The sequence below is a fragment of the Chrysemys picta genome, chromosome 2 (assembly GCF_011386835.1).
Source record: "Chrysemys picta bellii isolate R12L10 chromosome 2, ASM1138683v2, whole genome shotgun sequence".
Taxonomy (NCBI): domain Eukaryota; kingdom Metazoa; phylum Chordata; order Testudines; family Emydidae; genus Chrysemys; species Chrysemys picta.
In genome coordinates, this window is record NC_088792.1 from 254,334,777 (window position 1) to 254,358,191 (window position 23,415).

The window sequence follows — 23,415 nt, forward strand, 5'->3', positions numbered from 1 at the left end:
GTTACATACAATGAAGTTCACAGCTCACAAATATCAGTTAATTTTCCTCGTGGCTGTTCACCTCTTCCATGTTCAATCTCAAATAGTAAAAACATCTTTTTGAATGGAAGCTATATTGGGCCCATGGTCTAGAACTTGCAATATTCAGGCCCAGACCAGTAATAAGCATTGATAGACTGAGGGAACCAATGACAATTATTTTTAAGATTGACACCTTGCAAACCATTGGTAGTACAAACAAGTGCTCTCTCTCTGTCACTGGAATTTGAGCTTTTCAATATAGCCATTTTTTCTATGCCCTAGTCAGTTACAATATATCTACAATTCTTTTGATTACCTTGCTGCCCGCTACTGCAAATTCCCACTTCCTCGAATTCTGACACTGCTTTAAAAATCTGTCACTTTGAGAACCACTAGACCTAGAAACTAATGATGTAGCTGTATCTCATTGGAAAGCCACTAAAATGAGAAGGGATATGGACAGCTTTCATATGAGAAGAGATTAAAAAGATTGGGACTGTTCATCTTAGAAAAGAGACAACTAAGGGGGGTGATATGATAGAGGTCTATAATATCATAAATGGTGTGGACAAAGTCAATAGGGAAGTGTTATTTACCCTCTTCACGCAACACATGACTCAGAGGTGACGTCATGAAATTAATAGGCAGTCAATTTAAAAACAAACATATGGAAGTACTTCTTCACATAATGCATAGTCAACCTATGACACTCGTTGCCAGGTGATTTTGAAGGTCAAAAGTATAACTGGGTTCAAAAAGAATTAGATAATTTCACGGAGAACAGGTCTATCAATGGCTGTTAGCCAAGATGGTCAGGGGTGCAACCCCATGCTCTGTCCCTAAACCTCTGACTGCTAGAAGCCAGGACTGGACTCTATCGCCTATTCTGTTCATTCCCTCTGAAGCATCTGGCACCAGACACTGCTGGATAATAGGATACTGGGCTAGATGAACCATTGGTCTGACCCACTATGGCCATTATTACGTTCTTCAAATGAATATTCAGGAGATACTAACTGATGAATCATGTCAGAACTGCAATTTGGGGCACGGGAAGGTGGGGAGGCAAGTGACAGTAAGGACAATTTAATTTCAAAGTCTAAAATCCCATGGCCTACAATGGTTGGAAACAGTTTAGCAGTCCAGTAAATTGTCCTAAATACTGGCCTCTGAATCAATGATCACAAACCAAATATTTTTATTTAAAACTCAAAGCAAATATTTTTTATTTAAAACAAGGGTGATGTCATGCTAGGAGTCTACTACAGGCCACCTAACCAGGTGGATGAGGCTTTTTTTAAACAACTAACAAAATCATCCAAAGCCCAAGATTTGGTGGTGATGGGGGACTTCAACTATCCAGATATATGTTGGGAAAATAACACAGCAGGGCACAGACTATCCAATAAGTTCTTGGACTGCATTGCAGACAACTATTTATTTCGGAAGGTTGAAAAAGCTATGAGCGGGGAAGCTGTTCTAGATTTGATTTTAACAAATAGGGAGGAACTTGTTGAGAATTTGAAAGTAGAAGGCAGCTTGGGTGAAAGTGATCATGAAATTATAGAGTTCGCAATTCTAAGGAAGGGTAGAAGGGAGTACAGCAAAATAGAGACAATGGATTTCAGGAAGGCGGATTTTGGTAAGCTCAGAGAGCTGATAGGTAAGGTCCCATGGGAATCGAGACTGAGGGGAAAAACAACTGAGGAGAGTTGGCTGTTTTTCCAAGGGACACTATTAAGGGCCCAAAAGCAAGCTATTCCGCTGGGTAGGAAAGATAGAAAATGTGGCAAAAGACCAGCTTGGCTTAACCACGAGATCTTGCATGATCTAAAAAATAAGGAGTCATATAAAAAATGGAAACTAGGACAGATTACAAAGGATGAATATAGGCAAGCAACACAGGAATGCAGGGGCAAGATTAGAAAGGCAAAGGCAAAATATGAGCTCATACCAGCTACAGGAATAAAGGGCAACAAGAAGACTTTTTATCAATACATTAGAAGCAAGAGGAAGACCAAGGACAGGGTAGGCCCACTGCTCAGTAAGGAGGGAGAAACAGTAACAGGAAACTTGGAAACGGCAGAAATGCTTAATGACTTCTTTGTTTCGGTCTTCACCGAGAAGTCTGAAGGAATGCCTAACATAGTGAATGCTAATGGGAAGGGGATAGGTTTAGAAGTAAAAAAAGAACAAGTTAAAAATCACTTAGAAAAGTTAGATGCCTGCAAGTCACCAGGGCCTGATGAAATGCATCCTAGAATACTCAAGGAGCTAATAGAGGAGGTTATCTGAGCCTCTAGCTATTATCTTTGGGAAATCATGGGAGACAGGAGAGATTCCAGAAGACTGGAAAAGGGCAAATATGGTGCCCATCTATAAAAAGAGAAATAAAAACAACCCAGGAAACTACAGACCAGTTAGTTTAACTTCTGTGCCAGGGAAGATAATGGAGCAAGTAATTAAGAAAATCATCTGCAAACACTTGGAAGGTGGTAAGGTGATAGGGAACAGCCAGCATGGATTTGTAAAGAACAAATCATGTCAAACCAATCTGAAAGCTTTCTTTGATAGGATAACGAGTCTTGTGGATAAGGGAGAAGCAGTGGATGTGGTATACCTAGACTTTAGTAAGGCATTTGGTACGGTCTCGCACGATATTCTTATCGATAAACTAGGCAAATACAACTTAGATGGGGCTACTATAAGGTGGGTGCATAACTGGCTGGATAACCGCACTGAGAGAGAGTACTTATTAATGGTTCACAACCCTGTTGGAAAGGCATAACAAGTGGGGTTTCACAGGGGTCTGTTTTGGGACCGGCTCTGTTCCATATCTTCATCAACGACTTAGATATTGGCATAGAAAGTACGCTTAAGTTTGCAGATACCACCAAACTGGGAGGGATTGCAACTACTTTGGAGGATAGGGTCATAATTCAAAATGATCTGGACAAATTGGAGAAATGGTCTGAGGTAAACAGGATGAAGTTTAACAAAGACAAATGCAAAGTGCTCCACTTAGGAAGGAACAATCAGTTTCACACATACAGAATGGGAAGAGACTGTCTAGGAAGGAGTACAGCAGAAAGGGATCTAGGGGTTATAGTGGACCGCAAACTAAATGAGTCAACAGTGTGATGCTGTTGCAAAAAAAGCAAACATGATTTTGGGATGTCTTGTTATGAGCAAGACACGAGAAGTCATTCTTCCACTCTACTCTGCGCTGGTTAGGCCTCAACTGGAGTATTGTGTCCAGTTCTGGGCACCGCATTTCAAGAAAGATGTGGAGAAATGGGAGAGGGTCCAGAAAAGAGCAACAAGAATGATTAAAGGTCTTGAGAACATGACCTATGAAGGAAGGCTAAAAGAATTGGGTTTGTTTAGTTTGGAAAAGAGAAGACTGATAGGGGACATGATAGCAGTTTTCAGGTATCTAAAAGGGTGTCATAAGGAGGAGGGATAAAATTAGTTCACCTTAGCCTCCAAGGATAGAACAAGCAGCAATGGGCTTAAACTGCAGCAAGGGAGGTTTAGGTTGGACATTAGGAAAAAGTTCTCAACTTTCAGGGTGGTTAAACACTGGAATAAATTGCCTAGGGAGGTTGTGGAATCTCCATCTCTGGAGATATTTAAGAGTAGGTTAGATAAATGTCTATCCGGGATGGTCTAGACAGTATTTGGTCCTGCCATGAGGACAGGGGACTGGACTCGATGACCTCTCGAGGTCCCTTCCGGTCCTAGAGTCTATGAATCTATAATCTTTTATTTCAGACCAGGCTTCTAAAAACAAGACCAAGTTTTACTTTTAATATAATTTTTGACAGATTCTGGTCATGTTTCTTGTTAAAACATTAACAATGGTAAGAACAAAAATTCTGCTATCACTAGCCACACTGATCTTGCACAGAGCAGGCATAAGGAGGCCAGAAGCTCCAGTGACTTTATGCTGGCAGAGTTTGGCTTGTTAAATCTCTGAGCTAAGAGGTTAAATAAATCTAGGCTGACAAAGAAATATAGAAAAATGGAAGACTGTATAGAATCCATATGTCTGAAGATAAGCATTTCCCCAGTATGTTATGTAAACTCAAGATATGAATCTTTTTTTTAATCTATATGTAAATGCTAAAGTTTAACTAGTCATTGAGCTAACTTTAATTCTTCCTTTGAATTTACATCCTTCGGTCTATTCAAATGAGCTTTTAGGGTAGTCAAGGTCTCCACATAATTAAGTTAGCAACTGTGTAACAAGAAACAAAGATTAATACCCTTTAGAAGTTGGACAACTTGGAATGGAACGCAGTATATGCAGAAATTGACAGTATCATTCCAAAACACTACAAAGCACTTACATGTAGAGGTTGTTCTGCCACTACCAACATTCTGTGTTCTGCATATTTCCGGACATATTCATAAACATTCTGAGGGGTGACTGGTATATTTACACCATTGGAGATAAGTTCAACCTACGATGAAGTAGCAAAAGGGGAGAGGATTTAAAAACATACTTTAAAGAAGAAAAAAGCAACAGTTAAAACAAGAGTATCATTTCTATTACTGTATGCAGTAAATATACTGTGGTGCTATACAGCTTTTTCACTCTTAAAACATGTTTTCAGTGGGTTACTGGTTCGGGCTATTACCATGAACAGAAGTTTTATATTTAAAACCAGTCCTTGTGATGAGACCAATAATCCTGGTACTGCTGATTTCTCATTTAGATTATATTAAACAGCCCATAAATACTAGGGGCTGAATATTCAAAAACACTTAAGTGACTTAGGAACACAAATCCCACAGACTTTCAATGGGTCTTTGTGCTCCTGAACACTTACGCAGTTTAGAAAATCTCACCCTAAATCCGTCTGGGGTTTGACAGACTATGAACAAGTAACATTAAACTGTAAAGTCAAGTTCAGCTTGCACCTACCTGCCCTCCACCCTCCTCCTTGCACAGGTCTATTGCAAATGCTAAATCCATTGCTGCAAAAACAGCATCAGCATCCGTGCTCTGGGAGGCTAGGATAAGTTGCCGCAAGCTCTCATACATAACCGGATCAAAAAAAGCAAAGTCATGCCAGTTCACCTAAAATAAGGTAGATGTTTGATATGTAGCATGGTTTTTATAAATATATTCAACATAATGAGTTCTAAAACGGATAATATGTACACTAGCATAAGGCACCTAAATAGCCATGTAATGAGGCATTCACTCAAACACTTAGAAAGAATCACAAAAAAAGGTAATTTCCATTCTCATCCTGATTTTCTGAGGTGCAGGAACATAACACCAGATTGAAGTGCATTGGCAAAGCACAGAGAAGGTTGTAAAGCATTTGCCCACACCAAGAATGACTACAGATCTAGGCAACTGAACTCTTGGAACGTATCCTTTCCATAAATCAGCTTGGGTCAGAACAGACCTTTGTGGATTTTTCAACAGGATTTGAAAAGGGGGTCACACGTGACATCACTCCTTTTCCCATCTCCACACTCCCTAAAACTCTGGAAGGAAATTCACCTGCGCCATCACAGAAAGAAAGCTTCTTCCCAGCAGCTGTAAATTCCTTTAGGTGGAAGTTATTTGTGTCCAACAGTTGCCCTCCTCACCCTCAACAAGCAGATCTTTTGAGCAGATCCTTGCCTTTTTGGCCACATTTTGGGGGCCTTTGCTCCATCAATTATCTGTCTTTCCATCTAAGACAGTACTTCGTGGTGCCCCTAAACTCAGCTACAGGGACTTTTGGTACTTCTCATTTTCCCATGTTGCCCACTACCCTGCTGTCATCATGAGGGAGCCCTAGAAGGCTTTTACTCAGATGGTAGAGCAGGGAGAATGTCCTTCTGTTTTGGAAAGGGGTTGGGGTGTTCTTGTGCATCTATAACCTCTTGCTCCTTTGTCACCATTCCCCTACCCCATTTGTTAAAATCACATCCATTTTGGACAATGACTGGCTCTGATTTTTTTTTTTTTAATAACCAAAATGAAGACCAGGGATAATGGGAAACTTTGTTCAGTTTGTTGCATCGGGCACCATATTTAGAGATATACTGTCAAAAGATAATTAAAATGTGGCCTTGACCTAAAACAGTTAAAACATAGGCAATTGCTGGACTGCATTTAAATTTTAAGTCTACACCTGAAGCAGAATTTGAAAACTGATTAAAGAATTCTCTCAACTGTTAAACAAAATGCCTTTTTGTAAATAGTAACATAGAAAGGGCAAGAGAGAACTAATGCTACAGCACAGCTTCAACGTCCTTTTTTCTGCTCGTGAAGATCAACCCTGTCCCATTTTAAATATTTAATATAGACAGATAGAGAGCGTGCGCACTCATATTATATTAATTGGAAACCCTCCTCAGTCAATTCCTTGGCATCCACTTGGCAAACTCAGTTTAATTGTAAGACAACAAAAAAAATCACAACTGTTTTAATTAGATTTAGTATTGCCAAACAAGCACAGTGTTAACATCAAAACATATTTTAAAATAAAATTTTTTTAAAACTAAATCTTATGTACTTAAAGGCAGTTCAGATGTCTGTGATCAACTTACTTTTCTGCCAAGAAGAACTTTGATAACATGTCGGTTTAACGTGATGGGACATAGTTCATTCTGCAGTAAGCACAACCCTAGAATTCTGAGAACAAAAAGAGTACTACTATTAGAAAATCACAAAAAGAAATTGTTTAAAGAAGTGGGATTCAAAAGAGTTTCCTGAATATTTCAACAACAACAAAAAACAACTCTGGAGTTCAGGTTGAAGTAGCTTCCAATTATAAAACCTCATATTTAAAACTTCCCAATGCCAACATCCCCCCAAAGAAATCACCATTTCAGAAACAGTGCATGCAGTACCTCGTCCCATGGGGAAAGTTTTTCTGGAAAGCTTGGTTAAAAAATAAATAATCTGCTATGTTTCCTGACAGAACAATCATGGGTAAAGAAGGATCACTTCCTCAAAAATACCTGTTGCAACAAAACTCCAACTCCTGGAGACTAAAAATCTCCACAGATATTACTATGAAAGAAAATATTAAAAAAGTAAGAATGCAAGAATATAAAAATACTGTTAGAGGTAAGAAAACAATAAACCTATTTTATGTAGGACTCAGCAAAAATAGGGATAAAATAAGAGGGTTCGCAAAAATTAAAAAAAAAAAAACCACAGATAGGACAACTTAGGCAAAAACTATTTCTGCAAAAAGGCTGGTAAAATGAATTTTGATGGCTGCCTTCTGGCTGAGCAATTACACTTCGTAAAGGTGTGAAGAGAACTCTACACACCTGCCCTATAAATCTGTTTGGAAAATTATGAGTCTGGTTGTGTAAGTAAATATCAAATGACTGAATGAGCTTTGAAGCTATGGGTTCAGCTAGTTGTTACAATAAAAAACACAGGCAGACAAAACACTTAGACATGGTTCTTCTGAAATCAGGAGAATCTGCTGTACTGGAGTGAAAACAATCAAAAAGTGACTGGATTTTTAAGGGTATCATTCTTCTCCAGGCATAAGCCTACAGACTTCCACAAATTCACTCTAAAAAGCGCCTCAGCAGAGCAATCCTGCATGTTTTTCTCATGATCACCTACTTCACAGACAGGTGCACTGAGTCCATTAGTGCCAATGAGGTGCAAAAAAATTAATTGATTTATTCAAGAGAGCAAACGCTGGTCACAAGCCTTGTTCTGAAGCACATGATCTCACAAAGAAACAGTGTGGTCTAATGACAGATGTCAGAAGCAACCTTCTGTCCCATACATTTTCAGTGGAGATGAAGTAACGTGGTAGGAAAACAACACCAGGCTCCACAATATATTCAGAACTGAAAGGTTACCTTTACTGTAGGAAATGGTGTAACTGGAGAACTTCATCCTATCCTACAAAAGGTTCTTATTCTGCCCTCATCGACATAATATTGAGAATCTTCAAGCAGTGCGTCAGGCAACACGACTAAATTCTGTCGTGTGATTTAGTCTCCTTCTCTCATCCACTCCCCAGGGGAGTTGTTGTGCAGTGTATTGTTTTGTTTAACATACACACTACTATGCATTTATGTCAGAGAAGACAAGGTGAAAGAAGAGCACCTTGCATTTGGAGTGGAACGTGGGGAGGTTTGTGACAGCCCTTAATTTGTGACAGTTTATTCCACAGACAGATTAGTCACTGAGAAAGCTTTGTCTCCTGCACAGACAAGCTTTATCCCTGTGGTAGAAAGTTCCACTGTGCCACAGAAGTCGAGTTGTTGACCATGGTCCTCATCCTGGAGCTTTAAGCAGTCTCTTTAAATGCCACTAAGCTCCTTGAAGGTAAGGACTGAGACCTTGAACTTTACTCAATAGTCTCTGAAAAGCCAACATGTAAGAGCAGAGGCCAGGTCTGATGGGCTCAAAGTAGCCAGCGTTGCTGAGGAATGCAGTGCAGGGCTCTGTACTAGTTGGAGTTTCTCTAAGGACTGATGTCTTCACACCCAAGTACACTGCACTGCTATCATATAGACAGAAGGTGATGAAGGCATATATAAGAACACTTGAGAACATGCCTTGAGAAATCTAGGGAAGTGAAATGTCTTTGGAGCGAGTTCTACTTGATATACACCTTGTTTTCTTGGGAAGAGAAGGCTTTGTTTTTCAAGTCAACGCCCAACAACATGAGCAGGGTCCTGGAGTCCATCTATACCAGAAGCTAGCAGGTTGTTTGTGTTTGTGGAAACAGCTCGAGAGCCTATTTTGAGCCCTGATGTGGGAAATATTGATAGTCGTGATGTCCAGCAAGGATGCTCAACTGTTTATTTGAGGACTGTTTGCCTTTGAGACATTCCAGTCAGACCTTGCACTAGACTATGAAACCTGCGGCCGGGGGGGGGGGGGGGGGGGGGGGGGGGGGAGAAGGGTAGGGGGAGAGAAGGGACCAGGAATAATTTCAGGGAAACCCACTTTTGAACTTAAGAGCACATGGTGGCATCTGGACACAGATATCAAAGCCAAGACAGTTATTGTCTGTTCTGCTGGCTGTGCATGTGCAACTTAGACATAATGTGGATGGTACTGGGGCACTTTAAGGTCCTGCTTCTCTGACATACTTGCAAAATAAAAAGGAGGCAGGGAAAGCAAAAGCGCAAAGATACAAGTTTTAGCTTACAAAAATCAGTAAAATAGTTCCCTTTGACAGAGAGTTTACCTCCTCAGAGACGAGGGAGTCATGGGACCTAAAATGCCAATGATGCAATAAATCTGATGCTACTAACATTTTCTCTCTCTCTCACACACACGTACATTGAGGGGTACGAGTGCAAATTTTAACAAAAACTTAAGATTTCTCTAAAGATTTAATAGACTAAGTTGTTCAAGTTCCCCCACATGATTTCAAACCCAAGATGAATGAACTCTATTACAGCTTTTATCTTTGGAGAAATATAAGCTATCAAAATATCTGAAATGCCAAGAAAACACAAGACTAGCAAACTAGCTTAATATTGTACCTGCCAATGTTTCTGAAACAATTCAATCTTGCCTCTGTGTTTTTGCCAGGCCTTGGCGTATAAAAACCTCGTTTCCCAGGTTGGTAGAATAGTGGTGCATTATCATCACCATCATCTGTATCATCTAATTCCATGTCCACCACACTGCGACTGGAGCCATGTCGCTTTCTATTTTCCTAGTACAAAAGATTAAGAAGCTAATTTAGAATCTCAGTTAAAAGTCAAACATCTATCCTAATTTTTGTTACCCATTGAATACTGAAACCTGCTCATTATAGGACCCAAAGATTTTTGAGTCTTGCCATTTCAAAAGACTGGTAATATTTGGCAATGGTGGATTTTTAAATAATTGAGCAGTTCATTATTTTGAAAAATAACAAATTAAAGAAGCAGATACTTTCAGCAAAGATTTAGTAAAGAACACCCTTCATTTTATTAGGGCTGTCGATTAATCGCAGTTAACTCACGTGATTAACTCAGAAAAATTAATCACGATTAATTGCACCGTTAAACAATAGAATACCAATTGAAATGTATTAAATAATGTAGAAAAACACTGAAAATTTTCAAATATATTGATTTCTATTACAACACAGAATACAAAGAGTACAGCGCTCAGTTCATATTTTTTATTACAAATATTTGCACTTTTAAAATGATAAAAGAAATAGTATTTTTCAATTCATCTCATACAAGTACTGTGGTACAATCTCTTTATGGTGAAAGTGTAACTTACAAATGTAGATTTTTGTGTTACATAACTGCACTCAAAAACAAAACAATTTAAAAAACTTTAGAGCCTACAAGTCCTACTACTTATTCAGCCAATTGCGAAGACAAACAAGTTTATTTATATTTACGGGAGATACTGCTACCCGCTTCTTATTCACAATGTCACCTGAAAGTGAGAACAGGTGTTCGTGTGGCACTTTTGTAACCGGCATTGCAAGATATTTACTTGCCAGATATGCTAAACATTCGTATGCCCCTTCATGCTTTGTCCACCATTCCAGAGGACATGCTTCCATGCTGATTCGCATTAAAAAATAATGCGTTAATTACATTTGTGCCTGAACTCCTTGGGGGAGAACTGTATGTCCCCTGCTCTGTGTTACCCGCATTCTGCCATATATTTCATGTTATAGCAGTCTCGGATGATGACCCAGCACATGTTTATTTTAAGAACACTTTCACAGCAGATTTGACAAAACACAAAGGTGGTACCAATGTGAAATTTCTAAAAATAGCTACAGCATTCAACCCAAGGTTTAAAAATCTGAAGTGCCTTCCAAAATCTGAGAGGGACGAGGTGTGGAACCTTCTTTCAGAAGTCTTAAAAGAGCAACACTGATCAGAAACTGCAGAACCCGAACCACCAAAAAAGGAAATCAACCTTCTGCTGGTGGCATCTCACTCAAATGATGAAAATAAACATGCATCAGTCTGCTCTGCTTTGGATTGTTATTGAGCAGAACCAGTCATCAGCATGGATGCATGTCCTCTGGAATGGTGGCTGAAGCATGAAGGGACATATGATTCTTTAGCAGATCTGGCACGTAAATATCTTGCGATGCTGGATACAACACTGCCATGCAAACACCTGTTCTCACTTTCAGGTGACAATGTAAACAAGAAGTGGGCAGCATTATCTTCTGCAAATTGTAACCAAACTTGTTGAGCGACTGGCTGAAGTACGACTGAGTGGACGTGTAGTTTTTACATTGTTTTATTTTTGAATGCAGTTGTTTTTGGTACACAATTCTACATTTGTAAGTTCAACTTTCATGCACAGACTATCAAGGAAGTTTTTGGAAAGCGTAGGGGACAATTTCCTGGTGCAAGTCCCAGAGGAACCAACTAGAGGCAGAGCTCTTCTTGACCTGCTGCTCACAAACCGGGAAGAATTAGTAGGGAAAGCAAAAGTGGATGGGAACCTGGGAGGCAGTGACCATGAGATGGTCGATTTCAGGATCCTGACACAAGGAAGAAAGGAGCAGCAGCAAAATACGGACCCTGGACTTCAGAAAAGCAGACTGACTCCCTCAGGGAACTGATGGGCAGGATCCCCTGGGAGAATAACATGAGGGGGAAAGGAGTCCAGGAGAGCTGGCTGTATTTTAAAGAATCCTTATTGAGGTTGCAGGAACAAACCATCCCGATGTGTAGAAAGAATAGTAAATATGGCAGGCAACCAGCTTGGCTTAACAGTGAAATCCTTCCTGATCTTAAACACAAAAAAGAAGCTTACAAGAAGTGGAAGATTGAACAAATGACCAGGGAAGAGTATAAAAATATTGCTCAGGCATGCAGGAGTGAAATCAGGAAGGCCAAATCACACTTGGAGTTGCAGCTAGCAAGGGATGTTAAGAGTAACAAAAAGGGTTTCTTCAGGTATGTTAGCAACAAGAAGGTCAAGGAAAGTGTGGGCCCCTTATTGAATGAGGGAGGCAACCTAGTGACAGAGGATGTGGAAAAAGCTAACGTACTCAATGCTTTTTTTGCCTCTGTCTTCACGAACAAGGTCAGCTCCCAGACTACTGCACTGGGCAGCACAGCATGGGGAGGAGGTGACCAGCCCTCTGTGAAGAAAGAAGTGGTTCAGGACTATTTAGAAAAGCTGGACGAGCACAAATCCATGGGGCCGGATGCGCTACATCCGAGGGTGCTAAAGGAGTTGGCGGATGTGATTGCAGAGCCATTGGCCATTATCTTTGAAAACTCATGGCAATCAGAGGAGGTCCTGGATGACTGGAAAAAGGCTAATGTAGTCCCTATCTTTAAAAAAGGGAAGAGGAGGATCCGGGGAACTACAGGCCAGTCCCTGGAAAAATCATGAAGCAGGTCCTCAAGGAATCAATTCTGATGCACTTAGAGGAGAGGAAAACGATCAGGAACAGTCAGCATGGATTCACCAAGGGCAAGTCATGCCTGACTAACCTAATTGCCTTTTATGATGAGATAACTGGGTCTGTGGATGAGGGGAAAGCAGTGGACCTGTAATTCCTTGACTTTAGCAAAGCTTTTGGTATGGTCTCCCACAGTATTCTTGACGGCAAATTAAAGAAGTATGGGCTGGATGAATGGACTATAAGGTGGATAGAAAGCTCACTAGATCGTCGGGCTCAACGGGCAGCGATTAATGACTCCATGTCTAGTTGGCAGCCGGTATCAAGCGGAGTGCCCCAAGGATCAGTCCTGGGGCCGGTTTTGTTCAATATCTTCATTAATGATCTGGAGGATGGTGTAGACTGCACCCTCAGCAAGTTTGCAGATTACACTAAACTGGGAGGAGTGGTAGATATGCTGAAGGGTAGGGATCGGATACAGAGGGACCTAGACAAATTAGAGGATTGGGCCAAAAAAAACCTGATGAAGTTCAACAAGGACAAGTGCAGAATCCTGTAATTAGGACAGAAGAATCCTATGCACTGCTACAGAGTAGGGACCGAGTGGCTAGGCAGCAGTTCTTCAAAAAAGGACCTAAGGGTTACAGTGGACGAGAAGCTGGATACGAGTCGACAGTGTGCCCTTGTTGCCAAGAGGCTAATGGCATTTTGGGCTGTATAAGTAGGGGCATTGCCAGCAGATTGAGGGATGTGATCATTTCCCTCTATTCGGCATTGGTGAGGCTTCATCTGGAGTACTGTGTCTAGTTTTGGGCCCCACGCTACAAGAAGCATGTGGAAAAATTGGAAAGATTCCAGCGGAGGGCAACAAAAATGATTAGGGGGCTGCAGCACATGACTTATGAGGAGAGGCTGAGGGAACTGGGATTGTTTAGTCTCCAGAAGAGAAGACTGAGGGGGGATTTGATAGCTGCTTTCAACTACCTGAAACGGGTTCCAAAGAGGAAGGATCTAGACTATTCTCAGTGGTACCAGATGACCGAACAAGGAGTAATGGTCTCAAGTTGCAGTGAGGGAGGTTTAGGTTGGATATTAGGAAAAACTTTTTCACTAGGAGGGTGGTGAATTACTGGAATGGGTTACCTAGGGAGGTGGTGAAATCTCCTTCCTTAGAAGTTTTTAAGATCAGGCTTGACAAAGCCCTGGCTGGGATGATTTAGTTGGGGATTAGTCCTGCTTTGAGCAGGGAGTTGGACTAGATGACCTCATGAGGTCCCTTCCAACCCTAATATTCTATGATTCTATGACAGAGATTGCACTACAGTACTTGTATTAGGTGAATTGAAAAATACTACTATTTCTTTTGTTTTTTACAGTGAAAATATTTGTAATCAAAAATATAAAATGAGCATTATGCGCTTTGTACTCTGTGTTGTAATTGAAATCAATATATTCGAAAATGTAGAAAACATCCAAAAATGTTTAAATAAATCGTATTCTACTAATCTTTTTAATCGCGCAATTAATCACAATTAATTTTTTTAATCGCTTGACAGCCCTACATTATGTGACAAGAGGAGATAACTGAGGCAAAAGGGCAGGTTATTTACAGGTTGTTACATTACATTTATTTTAAAAAACATCTTTTTATGGCAAGCCAATATAACTGGATCTTAAATTTCCTTCAGTTCACACATGAATCGGATGCAAAACAGATCCCTTACCTGTACCTTGTCTGAGGAGTCTAGCAACCCAAGATCCAGGATACTGTCAGCTCCATTTTCCCTGGGGGGGGGCAGGGAGGGGGGGAGAAGAGGCAAGCCAAGATTTAATTTACCATTATCCATTAATAGTCACATTCTGAGCTGGAACTAGAAGAGTTATATTTTTTAATGAAAAGTCAAAATAATAAAACTAGATATGATTCTGAAAACAAAATTTAGTGAAGAAAAATTTGAAAGGAACAAGCCTGCCAATTTTTTATTATGCATGTATACAGCGGAGTTTCCTCAACCAATCTCTACAGCTGGACAGGAGGAACACTATAAGCCATTGTAACCAGGTTCTGAAAACTAACTGTGCAAAGTGCAGTTTCTTGCCAATTTGGTTTTAAAGCAAAACACAGACAAGAATACCATATTATTATTTATATTACAGTGGGACCTAGATGCATAACCAAGATAATGGTCCCATTGTGCTAGGCACTGTACATATACAGTGTAAGAAGTAGCCCTTGCCTCAAAGAGTTTACCATCTAAAAAGACGAGGTAGACATCGTGGGAAAAAGGAAGTACTTTCTTGTTTTCCAAATGGGAAACTGAGGGTACTAATATTAGGTGACTTGCCCAAGGCAAACAGGACAACTGTGACAGAGCAGGGAACTGAACCCAGATCTGCTGGGTCCTAGATCACTCTCTTAACCACAAGACCAGCCTTCCTTTTTTATCTGAATCCTGATTTAATTCTTTACCTTCCATGCGCAATAATGAGTTCCATAGCCTCATCAACTCTTGCTCTAAGGGAATCTTCACTTGCTAGTAATAGAAGCAGCTGAGCAGGGGACAACTCCAGTAGCATACCTGTGATTTTGCTTGCAAATGCCTGGAAATAAGAGTTCAAGATCTTACTGTCCAATCATTCCTTCAGTGCACTCACTTTCAAATATGGTTTTATGAAAATCTTAATATCTTAACACACCCAAGATTTAAAACAAATTTGTGAGTCAAATGACAAGTTGTAGAAATACAAAACTAGAGAAAGTCACAAACGAGATAGAAAAAAATACCCTTATAGAATTCAACTATTTTAATAAGTCATGAATTTCACAAGCAAAGGATAAAGAAAAGAAATCTTAAGTGAAAGATACCCATAGCATCAACAACAATAGACTTAAGTGTACTGCGCAGATTGGTCTTACTGGTTGCATTGCTTGTACACGAGGGTAAAGCCTTTCTCCAAGGGCCTGTCGATGTGCTGGAAGAGGATCAGGATCATCACTAGGATTCCCTTCTGAGGCTGGTCTAAAGGGCCTTGTGTCAATGGAAAGTTGTCTTCTAAAGTCCCTTTAAAAATGACAGTTTACATCCCTCTTGGTTTATATTTTGTGAAACTTGATAAGACTATGTTAGTTGCAAAGGAAACTTACAAAGCTCTTGGATAATATTATTTATGTACAGATAAAACAGTACAGACCAGTTTGTGCAATTGTAATATTCCATGTAGTTAGCTGGATATAAAGGTTTGGGAAAGGAACAGAGTTGAACTCTGTCAGTCTTTTGGGGAAGCCAGGTGGACAACCCACCAAGTAACAATGGTGTTGTTTGTAATGCATTTCTTGTCTTGGCTACTGCAATGACAGGAGTGATTTGTGAGATGGGGTTGAACAGCGATCTAGTGGTGCTGAAATGGGTGTATTCATTAGAGCATGTATTTATATACCAAATCTCAAAAAAGAATATGGAAGTTCAAAATAAGTGCTCTACTATCTTGAAAGAGAGAAGCATAGTATCCTCTCAGTTTGAAGAAAGGAGAGTCCAAATTTTAGAACAGACATTCATCTATTTCAGCAGTTATCAAACTTATTTGATCAGGCCCCCCAAATACATATACCACCACCAGCCTCTGAAGGCAAAGCAGAGAGCAGCAGTTGCTGGCTGGGCGTCCAGTTCTGAAGGCAGTGCCGCGCCAGAAGCAGCATAGAAGGATGGCAATGTGAAAACTGACATTCGTCAATATCATTTTTCACAGCAGGCTTAGCGCCCCATTGCCACCCCTACTTCTGTGCTGCTGCTGCCACCCCAAGGCTAACAGCTGGAGCCCCACCACCTCCAAGTGAGGGATGCGGGGGCAGACGGACAGCCTGAGCCTGGGCTGCCTACCCATGAGGGATTTTGGAGGGCGGGGGAGAAGAGAGAGCCGGTGCCCAAGTGGCAGGGCTTCGGCTGTCAGACCTAGGACAGCAGGACTCCAGCTGTCCCCTTTATTCCTGCCTTCTGGGTATGCACAGCTCTTCTGCATGAGGCCCAACTGCCTGGGGCTGAAAGCCAGAGCTCTTTTCAAAAAACAAAAAACCACACAGCTCACGCCTCCCTTGACACATTCCCACACCTCCCTTGGGAGGCCCGCCCCATAGTTGGAGGATCACTGACCTATTTCATAAAATACTTGTGACCAGGACATAATTACAGATAAATCACGTACCTATCCCTGTCTCTGCGAGAACCAGCTCGTAAGCCACTACTCCTCCTCATTTCCCTTTCTCGCTCCCTCTCCCGATCTCTCTCCCCTCTATTTCGCAATCTCTGCATCAGACCTGAAAAGGAAAAAAAAATGTTTTAAACTTCTCATACTTATACAATGCAGTGTACTCCAAGCTCTTTATTGCATAGCTTGCGCAGGAAAAGAGCACAATTTTAGTGGACTGGATGGCTTAGCAGATCGCAATGGAATTCAAACTTCAAAAGTTGTAAAATAAACTATTAACTAGACTGAAGTCTTATGCCAGGTATATGGTTTCAAATACTAAGGATGTGTTTTCTATGTCACAGACTAGGTGATTAAGCTGTTTCAAATGGTGGCTTCCTGTTAAAGGGTTAATCGCTATTATATGTACTCCAAGGCCTGGTCTACACTACAGCATTAGGTCGACATAAGCTGCCTTAAATCAACCTAATTATGTCAGTGTACACACTACAGCGTTGCTCCCACCAATGCAAGTGCCCTGCTACACCAACATCATTCCACCCCCATGAGGGCTTATGTTGGTGTAGTTAAGGCGACGCAGAGTCCCTATAGACTCTGCGTTGTTATATCTATTGGCTGTCATTCTTGTAAATTTACAAGAAAGCTGGCTCCACAGCTGGACTGCTGCCTGGTCTCTGCTCCGAGCTGGGCTGTCGTCCAGGCTCCCCATTCCCGGCGGGGAGCTGAGGGGGATGGTGCAGCCGGGTTTCCGGCAGGAAGCTGGACACGGAGCTGAGAGCCCTGGCTCTCAGTCCCCCACACTGCCACTCTTAAGTCAGGGAAAGCACTCCTGGTGAGGACGCACACCACCGACAGAAGAATGTCAGCATGGACATGAACGACCTGCAATAATTACTACAGTGCCTGGAAGATGACTTAACATAGGTTGATTTAAGTTTATAGTGTAGATATGCCCTGAGAGACTTTAATATATTGGTGTTAGGCAGAAACAGCAGTTATGGAGATTGAATGAAATATCACCTCTTCTGACTTTGTACACAAATCCAGAGCAGCTGGATGTTTCTGCTAAAGCGATCAATGAATTTTTGACATGGACTTTACGATGTTATTAGGAATCAGTTAACACATAACTAAGATAAATGGAGAAAGTTCATAAGTTCAGATCAAATGTAGAACTCTACACAAACTCCAACTAAAATGATCTGAGCAGAAGTTCTAAGAGGGATTGTGGGGAAACAGAGCCATTCTTATCATAGAATCGTAGGACTGGAAGGGACCTCGAGAGGTCATCTAGTCCAGTCCCCTGCGCTCATGGCAGGACTAAGTATTCTTCTTCTATTATCCTGGCCCCCAAATAGTGTGTAGGTGAGGAACAGCTGTACAGTGACACCAATGCCACTACTATTAAGTCCAGACTTCAGTAGTAGAGGATTAGTCTGAATCTCACAATGATGTTCTCCAGTCCTCTACGCTGCTCCAGCCACAACAAACTGTCCAAGTACAGTTGCTATGTGACGTGGTTCCATTACATTTAGGATCTTTTACCTCAGCAATGTTGGTAAGCATGCAGCTCCTAGAGTTATTTTAGTCTTCCTGAAGACTCAGCATTGCACCGGCACATGTTCAGAATCTCTAGGCAATTGCAAGAACTAAATATTCCCCTCCCCTCCATGAAAAATTTAGTTTCTGCAGAAACTGAACTTAAATTTCTACAAGAGAAGTGCTGGTATAGCATACCACTTCACTCATATCTCAGGGACGAAGTGGGACTGGATGGAATGGTCATGGGCTATAGAGCCTTTCACATTTCAGTTGTCTCTTCATGACGATATTGGCAATGTCCAAATATAGTAGATACTCATGGCTAATTTATATTCTAAGTGAAGTAAGTTGACGGTTTTGATCTGGTTCTAAGTGGACAAATATCTAGCTCTCAAAAAATACTAAATCAGTATCCCTTTTTGACAATTTTGGCCAAGAGGCAAAGAATTGAATGGATGTATCCTTTCAGGCTGGAGGAAGTTCCTTCAGGTCAAGGCTGATGAACATTTTCAGGGAATCGAGGGGAGAAGTTATAGCCACTAATTATTTAGCTATCTTTCTGGTTTTTCTAATGTATATTAACAGAGTTAATATTCCAAAATGAAAAGTGTGTCCAAAGTTCTGATTAATGGTAGCCACGGAATACCTTCTCTATGGTACTTACTTGTATGGGTACCCTTGTTGGCATTCTGGATGCAGTCTAGGTTTGGCAGTTTCTCATTTGATAGAAAAGCCTGTGCAATGGCAGTATAAAAACTTCGTGCTACACCACTGCCTTCTCCTGGCTCATCCTTAAATGTAACTTTTACTCTGTGCACAGCCATTGGAGTTGTAGCACATCTGCGACCAAAATGATTGTTGAGCTGCCTCATCGTCTGCTGAATTAGAAGATCTCTATCTCGATCAACCTAGCAAATACATAGGCTAAATTAAGTGTTTACCCTTCTGTAATGATTGCCATAGCAAAAGATCAAATATTAATTTCAGCTTTAAATGTTATTTCAAGAGGATTTTTAGTATTTCAGAATAAAAGTTCCCATGAAATACTATGTTTGGAAGGAGTCAGCAGAAGGAGGAATCCTTAACACTACACAGTAATTGCAACGCAGCACTATTCAGTGCACCAGAGTCCCCACCCTGAAAAATGTTCCAAAATGTTTGCTTACAGAGTTTGAAACATAACTTCTTATATCTAATTACTAAAACACAGATTACTGTAGTGTGTGTTAAACCTTTAACAGAATATAAAATTATAATATGACGTTTTCATTGCATTCAACTTTTAATTACGTTATAAATCAGGAAAATAAAACTAATTTTTTTACCTCCAATGTTAAATCCCTGGATTGCTGGTTTCTAAGTTTTTCCATTTCTCTGCGGAATTTTGATTCTTTTACTTCAAAGCCACCTAATTCAGTCAAGATCTTTAAAAAAACCAAAATAATAAATTAGCTGTAGAATTTAAACAAACAAAATGCAATCGACGATCTTCCACACAGAAAATACATACTGATCCAGGCTCTGCTCCAACATCTTCCATGAACACTCTGCCAAACAGTTCTAAAGAAAGGCGCCAACGTCCTAGCAACATATCATGAGAAATAACCATTCCCATGAAACTACACTGGGGCCTGGTAGAACAGGGAGAAAAAACAAACATGTAATACTTAAAAAATGCAAACACTAAGTTAACCTCTGATATTACTCAGTTGTAGATTTTTTACTTTTGTTTAATCACTGCATTCAGAAGAATTCCCCGATTTTCTAGCACCTAGAAATATGAGCTTCAGGTCGGCTCATGTTCTGGTTTGAACTGAAAGTTTAAATGTAGAGGCTCAGATACCAAACATGAGATCATTTGTTGTTAAGATCTGGACAAAATTTAAACTTTAAGTGGCATTGTAAATTATTAATGACAGCCATCACTTATAATAAAAGTTTTAAGTGATAAAACTGAAGCTACAATAAGGGATATGATTTTATTGTAAGAGCCCCTGAAAAATACAACTCAAATCAGCTCACATGCAATTTATGGCATTTCTCCTAATTAAGTAATACATAGGAGATTGAGTAGATGAGCTTTCACAAATCACTATTCATCGCACAAAGCTGGCGAGAAATACTTCAAAGCTTGCCCCATTAAATAAATCCGTGCCTACCAAGTTGGTGATCATCATTTAATTTTTTAAAATAATGGAATAAGCAGCTGTCCACTTTATGCCTAATTTTCAAATGCTTTCCAACTTCTCCAAAGAGACACCACTCTTCCTGAAATTCTGCATATCATCTCAGGATACGCTTTTTCAGGAAGTTGTGTAAAAGTCAGAGTTTTAAAGTTACGCTGTTACGAAAGTTTAGCTTTGTTTACTTCAACGTTATTTTAATACTTTCCCCCATTCATCATCTCTTCAAATGGGCTGGCCTAGAAACTCCAGATTTATTTTGCTCATCTAACTGAGAATTGCCTTTTAGGATTTGTTTTTTTTTGTTTGAGGGCATGTATGAGAGATGAATGAGGAGTGTTAGAAATTGAATTTAAGTGCAAAAAGAGCATCATTTTTAAAAAGCACTTATAGATATATAAAAAATGACTTTCTGACTCCAGCTGCTGAACTGAGCCAGAAGCAAGAGTGTGGGAGCGGAGAGGGGGCATATGGAGGGGTGACACGGAAACAATTTCAGATTTAGGAATGGAGGTTTTGGGGGGGAGGGAGGGCTCAACAGAAGGGGTCATATGTAGAGGAGAGAAAAGGTGGTGCATCATGGGAAAATGAAAGGGATAGCAGAACCATAGAGAAGAACAACACAGAAGATGGCATGGAAGTGGGTGCAGGAAAATAGGGATGTTACAGGATGCATGTTCAGGGAATCTGTCTTACTTGCCAACCCAACTTAACCGTATGGCACCCAAAACAACTACACAAACAATTCATTAACCAAAACATAACTACACCTCTACCCCGATATAACGCTGTCCTCAGGAGCCAAAAATATCTTACTGCGTTATGGGTGAAATCATGTTATATCAAACTTGCTTTGATGCGCCGGAGTGCACAGCCCCGCCCCCCTGGAGCGCTGCTTTACCGCGTTATATCCGAATTCATGTTATATTGGGGTAGAGGTTTATTTCCTAAACGAGGCTAAGGCGTGCATCAGTGGAGTCTTATCACTTAGAAAATGTATTCTGTCTTCCAAGTAATTCTTCTACTTCAAAACCCCTCAAAAATAGGAAAGTTCTGAGGTGAACCACTTTCCTCATGCCATATAGTCCTTTACTTTCTATCTGACCATGCAAGTAACTCCTCCCTACCCAGTCTCAGCAAAGCCCCCTTTGCATATATACATAAAGTTAAAATTACTAGGGGATTGGAAGATTCCTTTTCTTTATGAAGGAATCAGTTTCCAAGGTACTTTAAAATATGGTATGTTATTACTATTATTCATTACAAACAGTAAACATACTAATTTGCCATATCTACATATATTTAAATAACATATCTTGACTATATTTCATAATTCTAAGGAGAATGTTTACTTGTGCATTGGTAAAAATATTACTCAAACATAAAATGTATGGCACTCTGATCTATGTAGTTATGAAATATTTAGTTTCATATTATTTCTTATATATGTGTGTATACACACACACACACACACACACACACACACACACACACTATTTCAGAACACAGCAAAGGGGCCCAATTTAGGTTCAGTGGGGAGTTGTAACTTGCATGGTCTGATAGGAAGAAAAGGAGTACAGACGCTCCCTGGATTACGCAAGACCCAATTTACATATATTCGCACTTACGGAAAAAGTTCCATAAGCCAGAAATAGGATTTTTGAGTTGCGGAAGTTTTTGCGTAACATACAGGTATATGTTTCTGACTTACGCAAAATTTGAGTTACACAAGGTTTTCCGGAACGGAATGATTGCGTAAGTCAGGGGGTGTTTGTATGAGCAAAGCTGCTGAATCCCTTAGCTGTTCATTTTCAAACTTATTTATTTAATTTATCTTAAATTAATTTAAATAAATTTAAATAAAACATTTTTAAAAAACCAACCAAACAAAAACAACACGTAAGCAGAGGAATTATTCTATGGAAAGTATAACATTTTTAGGTGTTAAGCAGACTCCACTGCTACGCATTTCAACATTAACAATTTTCTAACAACATGGTTTTTGTGGATTTTTTCCCCCAAGGATGCTTTTAGTGCTTATAAAAGATGCTGGATCATTACTTTAGAGACCAAAGTCCCATCTAGAAGAGGTAGCAAAACAAACAGTGAGAGCACCAGCTTGTCCACCCTTCCTACGTACCTCAAGCTTCTCTTGTGGAGGGGACTAATAATGAAGGCAGTTGAAACTCTAAGCCCATCAAATGACCTTTGGTACCCAGCTGAGACTCTCAGTACAGATAATAATAGTGCCAATTCCTGCGTGGAACTTGGCTACCAGAAAGTCAATTAATCCTCCTCTGGATACAAACTATGTAAGAAGTAAAAGGTTTCCACCACTCCAGTTCACCCATCTTCCTTTCCACTTCTGCTCAATTGTGTGCACTACTTTGCATCCAACCAACTTTGAAACAGTTTCAGAAGTGTCCTGAATATTTTTCAGTCTCTTAAATACTTCCAAAAGTTTCTTACTAAAGGTTTGAAATGCCATATTATATGCTAATTTAGCACTATTTTATAGAACAATTCGATTTTACTCCTTGAGTACCTGAATGATGTAAGAGGTGGCCCTTCACTCTCTGTCAGTCCTATCTCTGCCAGCAAGCTGCTTTTCAGCTGTGCTGCAAGATCATGAGCTGAAGGCCCTGGTTTTGAAGTCTCAGATTCTTCTGTTGGCACATTTTGTTCCTCTCCTTCCTTCTTTTGCCGATTTTGCATGCTCATAACATTTTTTAAATTGGCTGCATAAGACATTTTGGTTGGAAGAACCTAAACAAGGAGATGTCATTTAATTACATTTTAAAAACAGACCATGAAGTTTTTCAAATTAGACATCCTGAATAAATAAAAAAAATGAACACCGTCCTTCATGAGCAGATGAATATGCTTCTACCACAATTTCAGTGTGTAAAACTTTAGAAGACCTTTTGTATATAATTTTCCTGTTGATTTTTTTTATTTATACAGAACTGCACTTAACGTATGATAGACTTAGCGTGTTCACAGACCACACATTAGAGAATTTCAAGCACAAAGGCACTTCAAGATGGCAGCAGTTCAGACTCTGGGTGATCCTAATAGGACATTTTAGAGGTGGGAATTTTTTATTCCCTTTTCCTCTCAAATAGTCTTGATTT

At 40.1% G+C, this 23,415-nt stretch overlaps 1 protein-coding gene across 23 annotated transcripts in view; it reads right to left on the reverse strand.

Annotated features, from left to right (window-relative positions):
• The window catches only part of UBR5 (ubiquitin protein ligase E3 component n-recognin 5), a 137,716-nt gene that overhangs the window by 4,526 nt on the left and 109,775 nt on the right, over positions 1-23,415 (reverse strand). For 21 of the 23 annotated variants that reach the window (XM_065582226.1, XM_065582227.1, XM_065582225.1 and 18 more), the window contains 12 exons: positions 22,827-23,047; positions 19,609-19,729; positions 19,424-19,522; positions 18,763-19,006; positions 16,554-16,665; positions 15,271-15,415; positions 14,824-14,954; positions 14,078-14,138; positions 9,508-9,683; positions 6,580-6,664; positions 4,952-5,107; positions 4,374-4,487 (listed from right to left, as the gene is read on the reverse strand). In XM_065582226.1, coding sequence (XP_065438298.1) covers positions 4,374-4,487; positions 4,952-5,107; positions 6,580-6,664; positions 9,508-9,683; positions 14,078-14,138; positions 14,824-14,954; positions 15,271-15,415; positions 16,554-16,665; positions 18,763-19,006; positions 19,424-19,522; positions 19,609-19,729; positions 22,827-23,047 — 1,665 coding nt within the window. The remainder of the gene's footprint in view (positions 1-4,373; positions 4,488-4,951; positions 5,108-6,579; positions 6,665-9,507; positions 9,684-14,077; positions 14,139-14,823; positions 14,955-15,270; positions 15,416-16,553; positions 16,666-18,762; positions 19,007-19,423; positions 19,523-19,608; positions 19,730-22,826; positions 23,048-23,415) is intronic. The other 2 variants (XM_065582239.1, XM_065582243.1) reach the window with 1 other exon arrangement.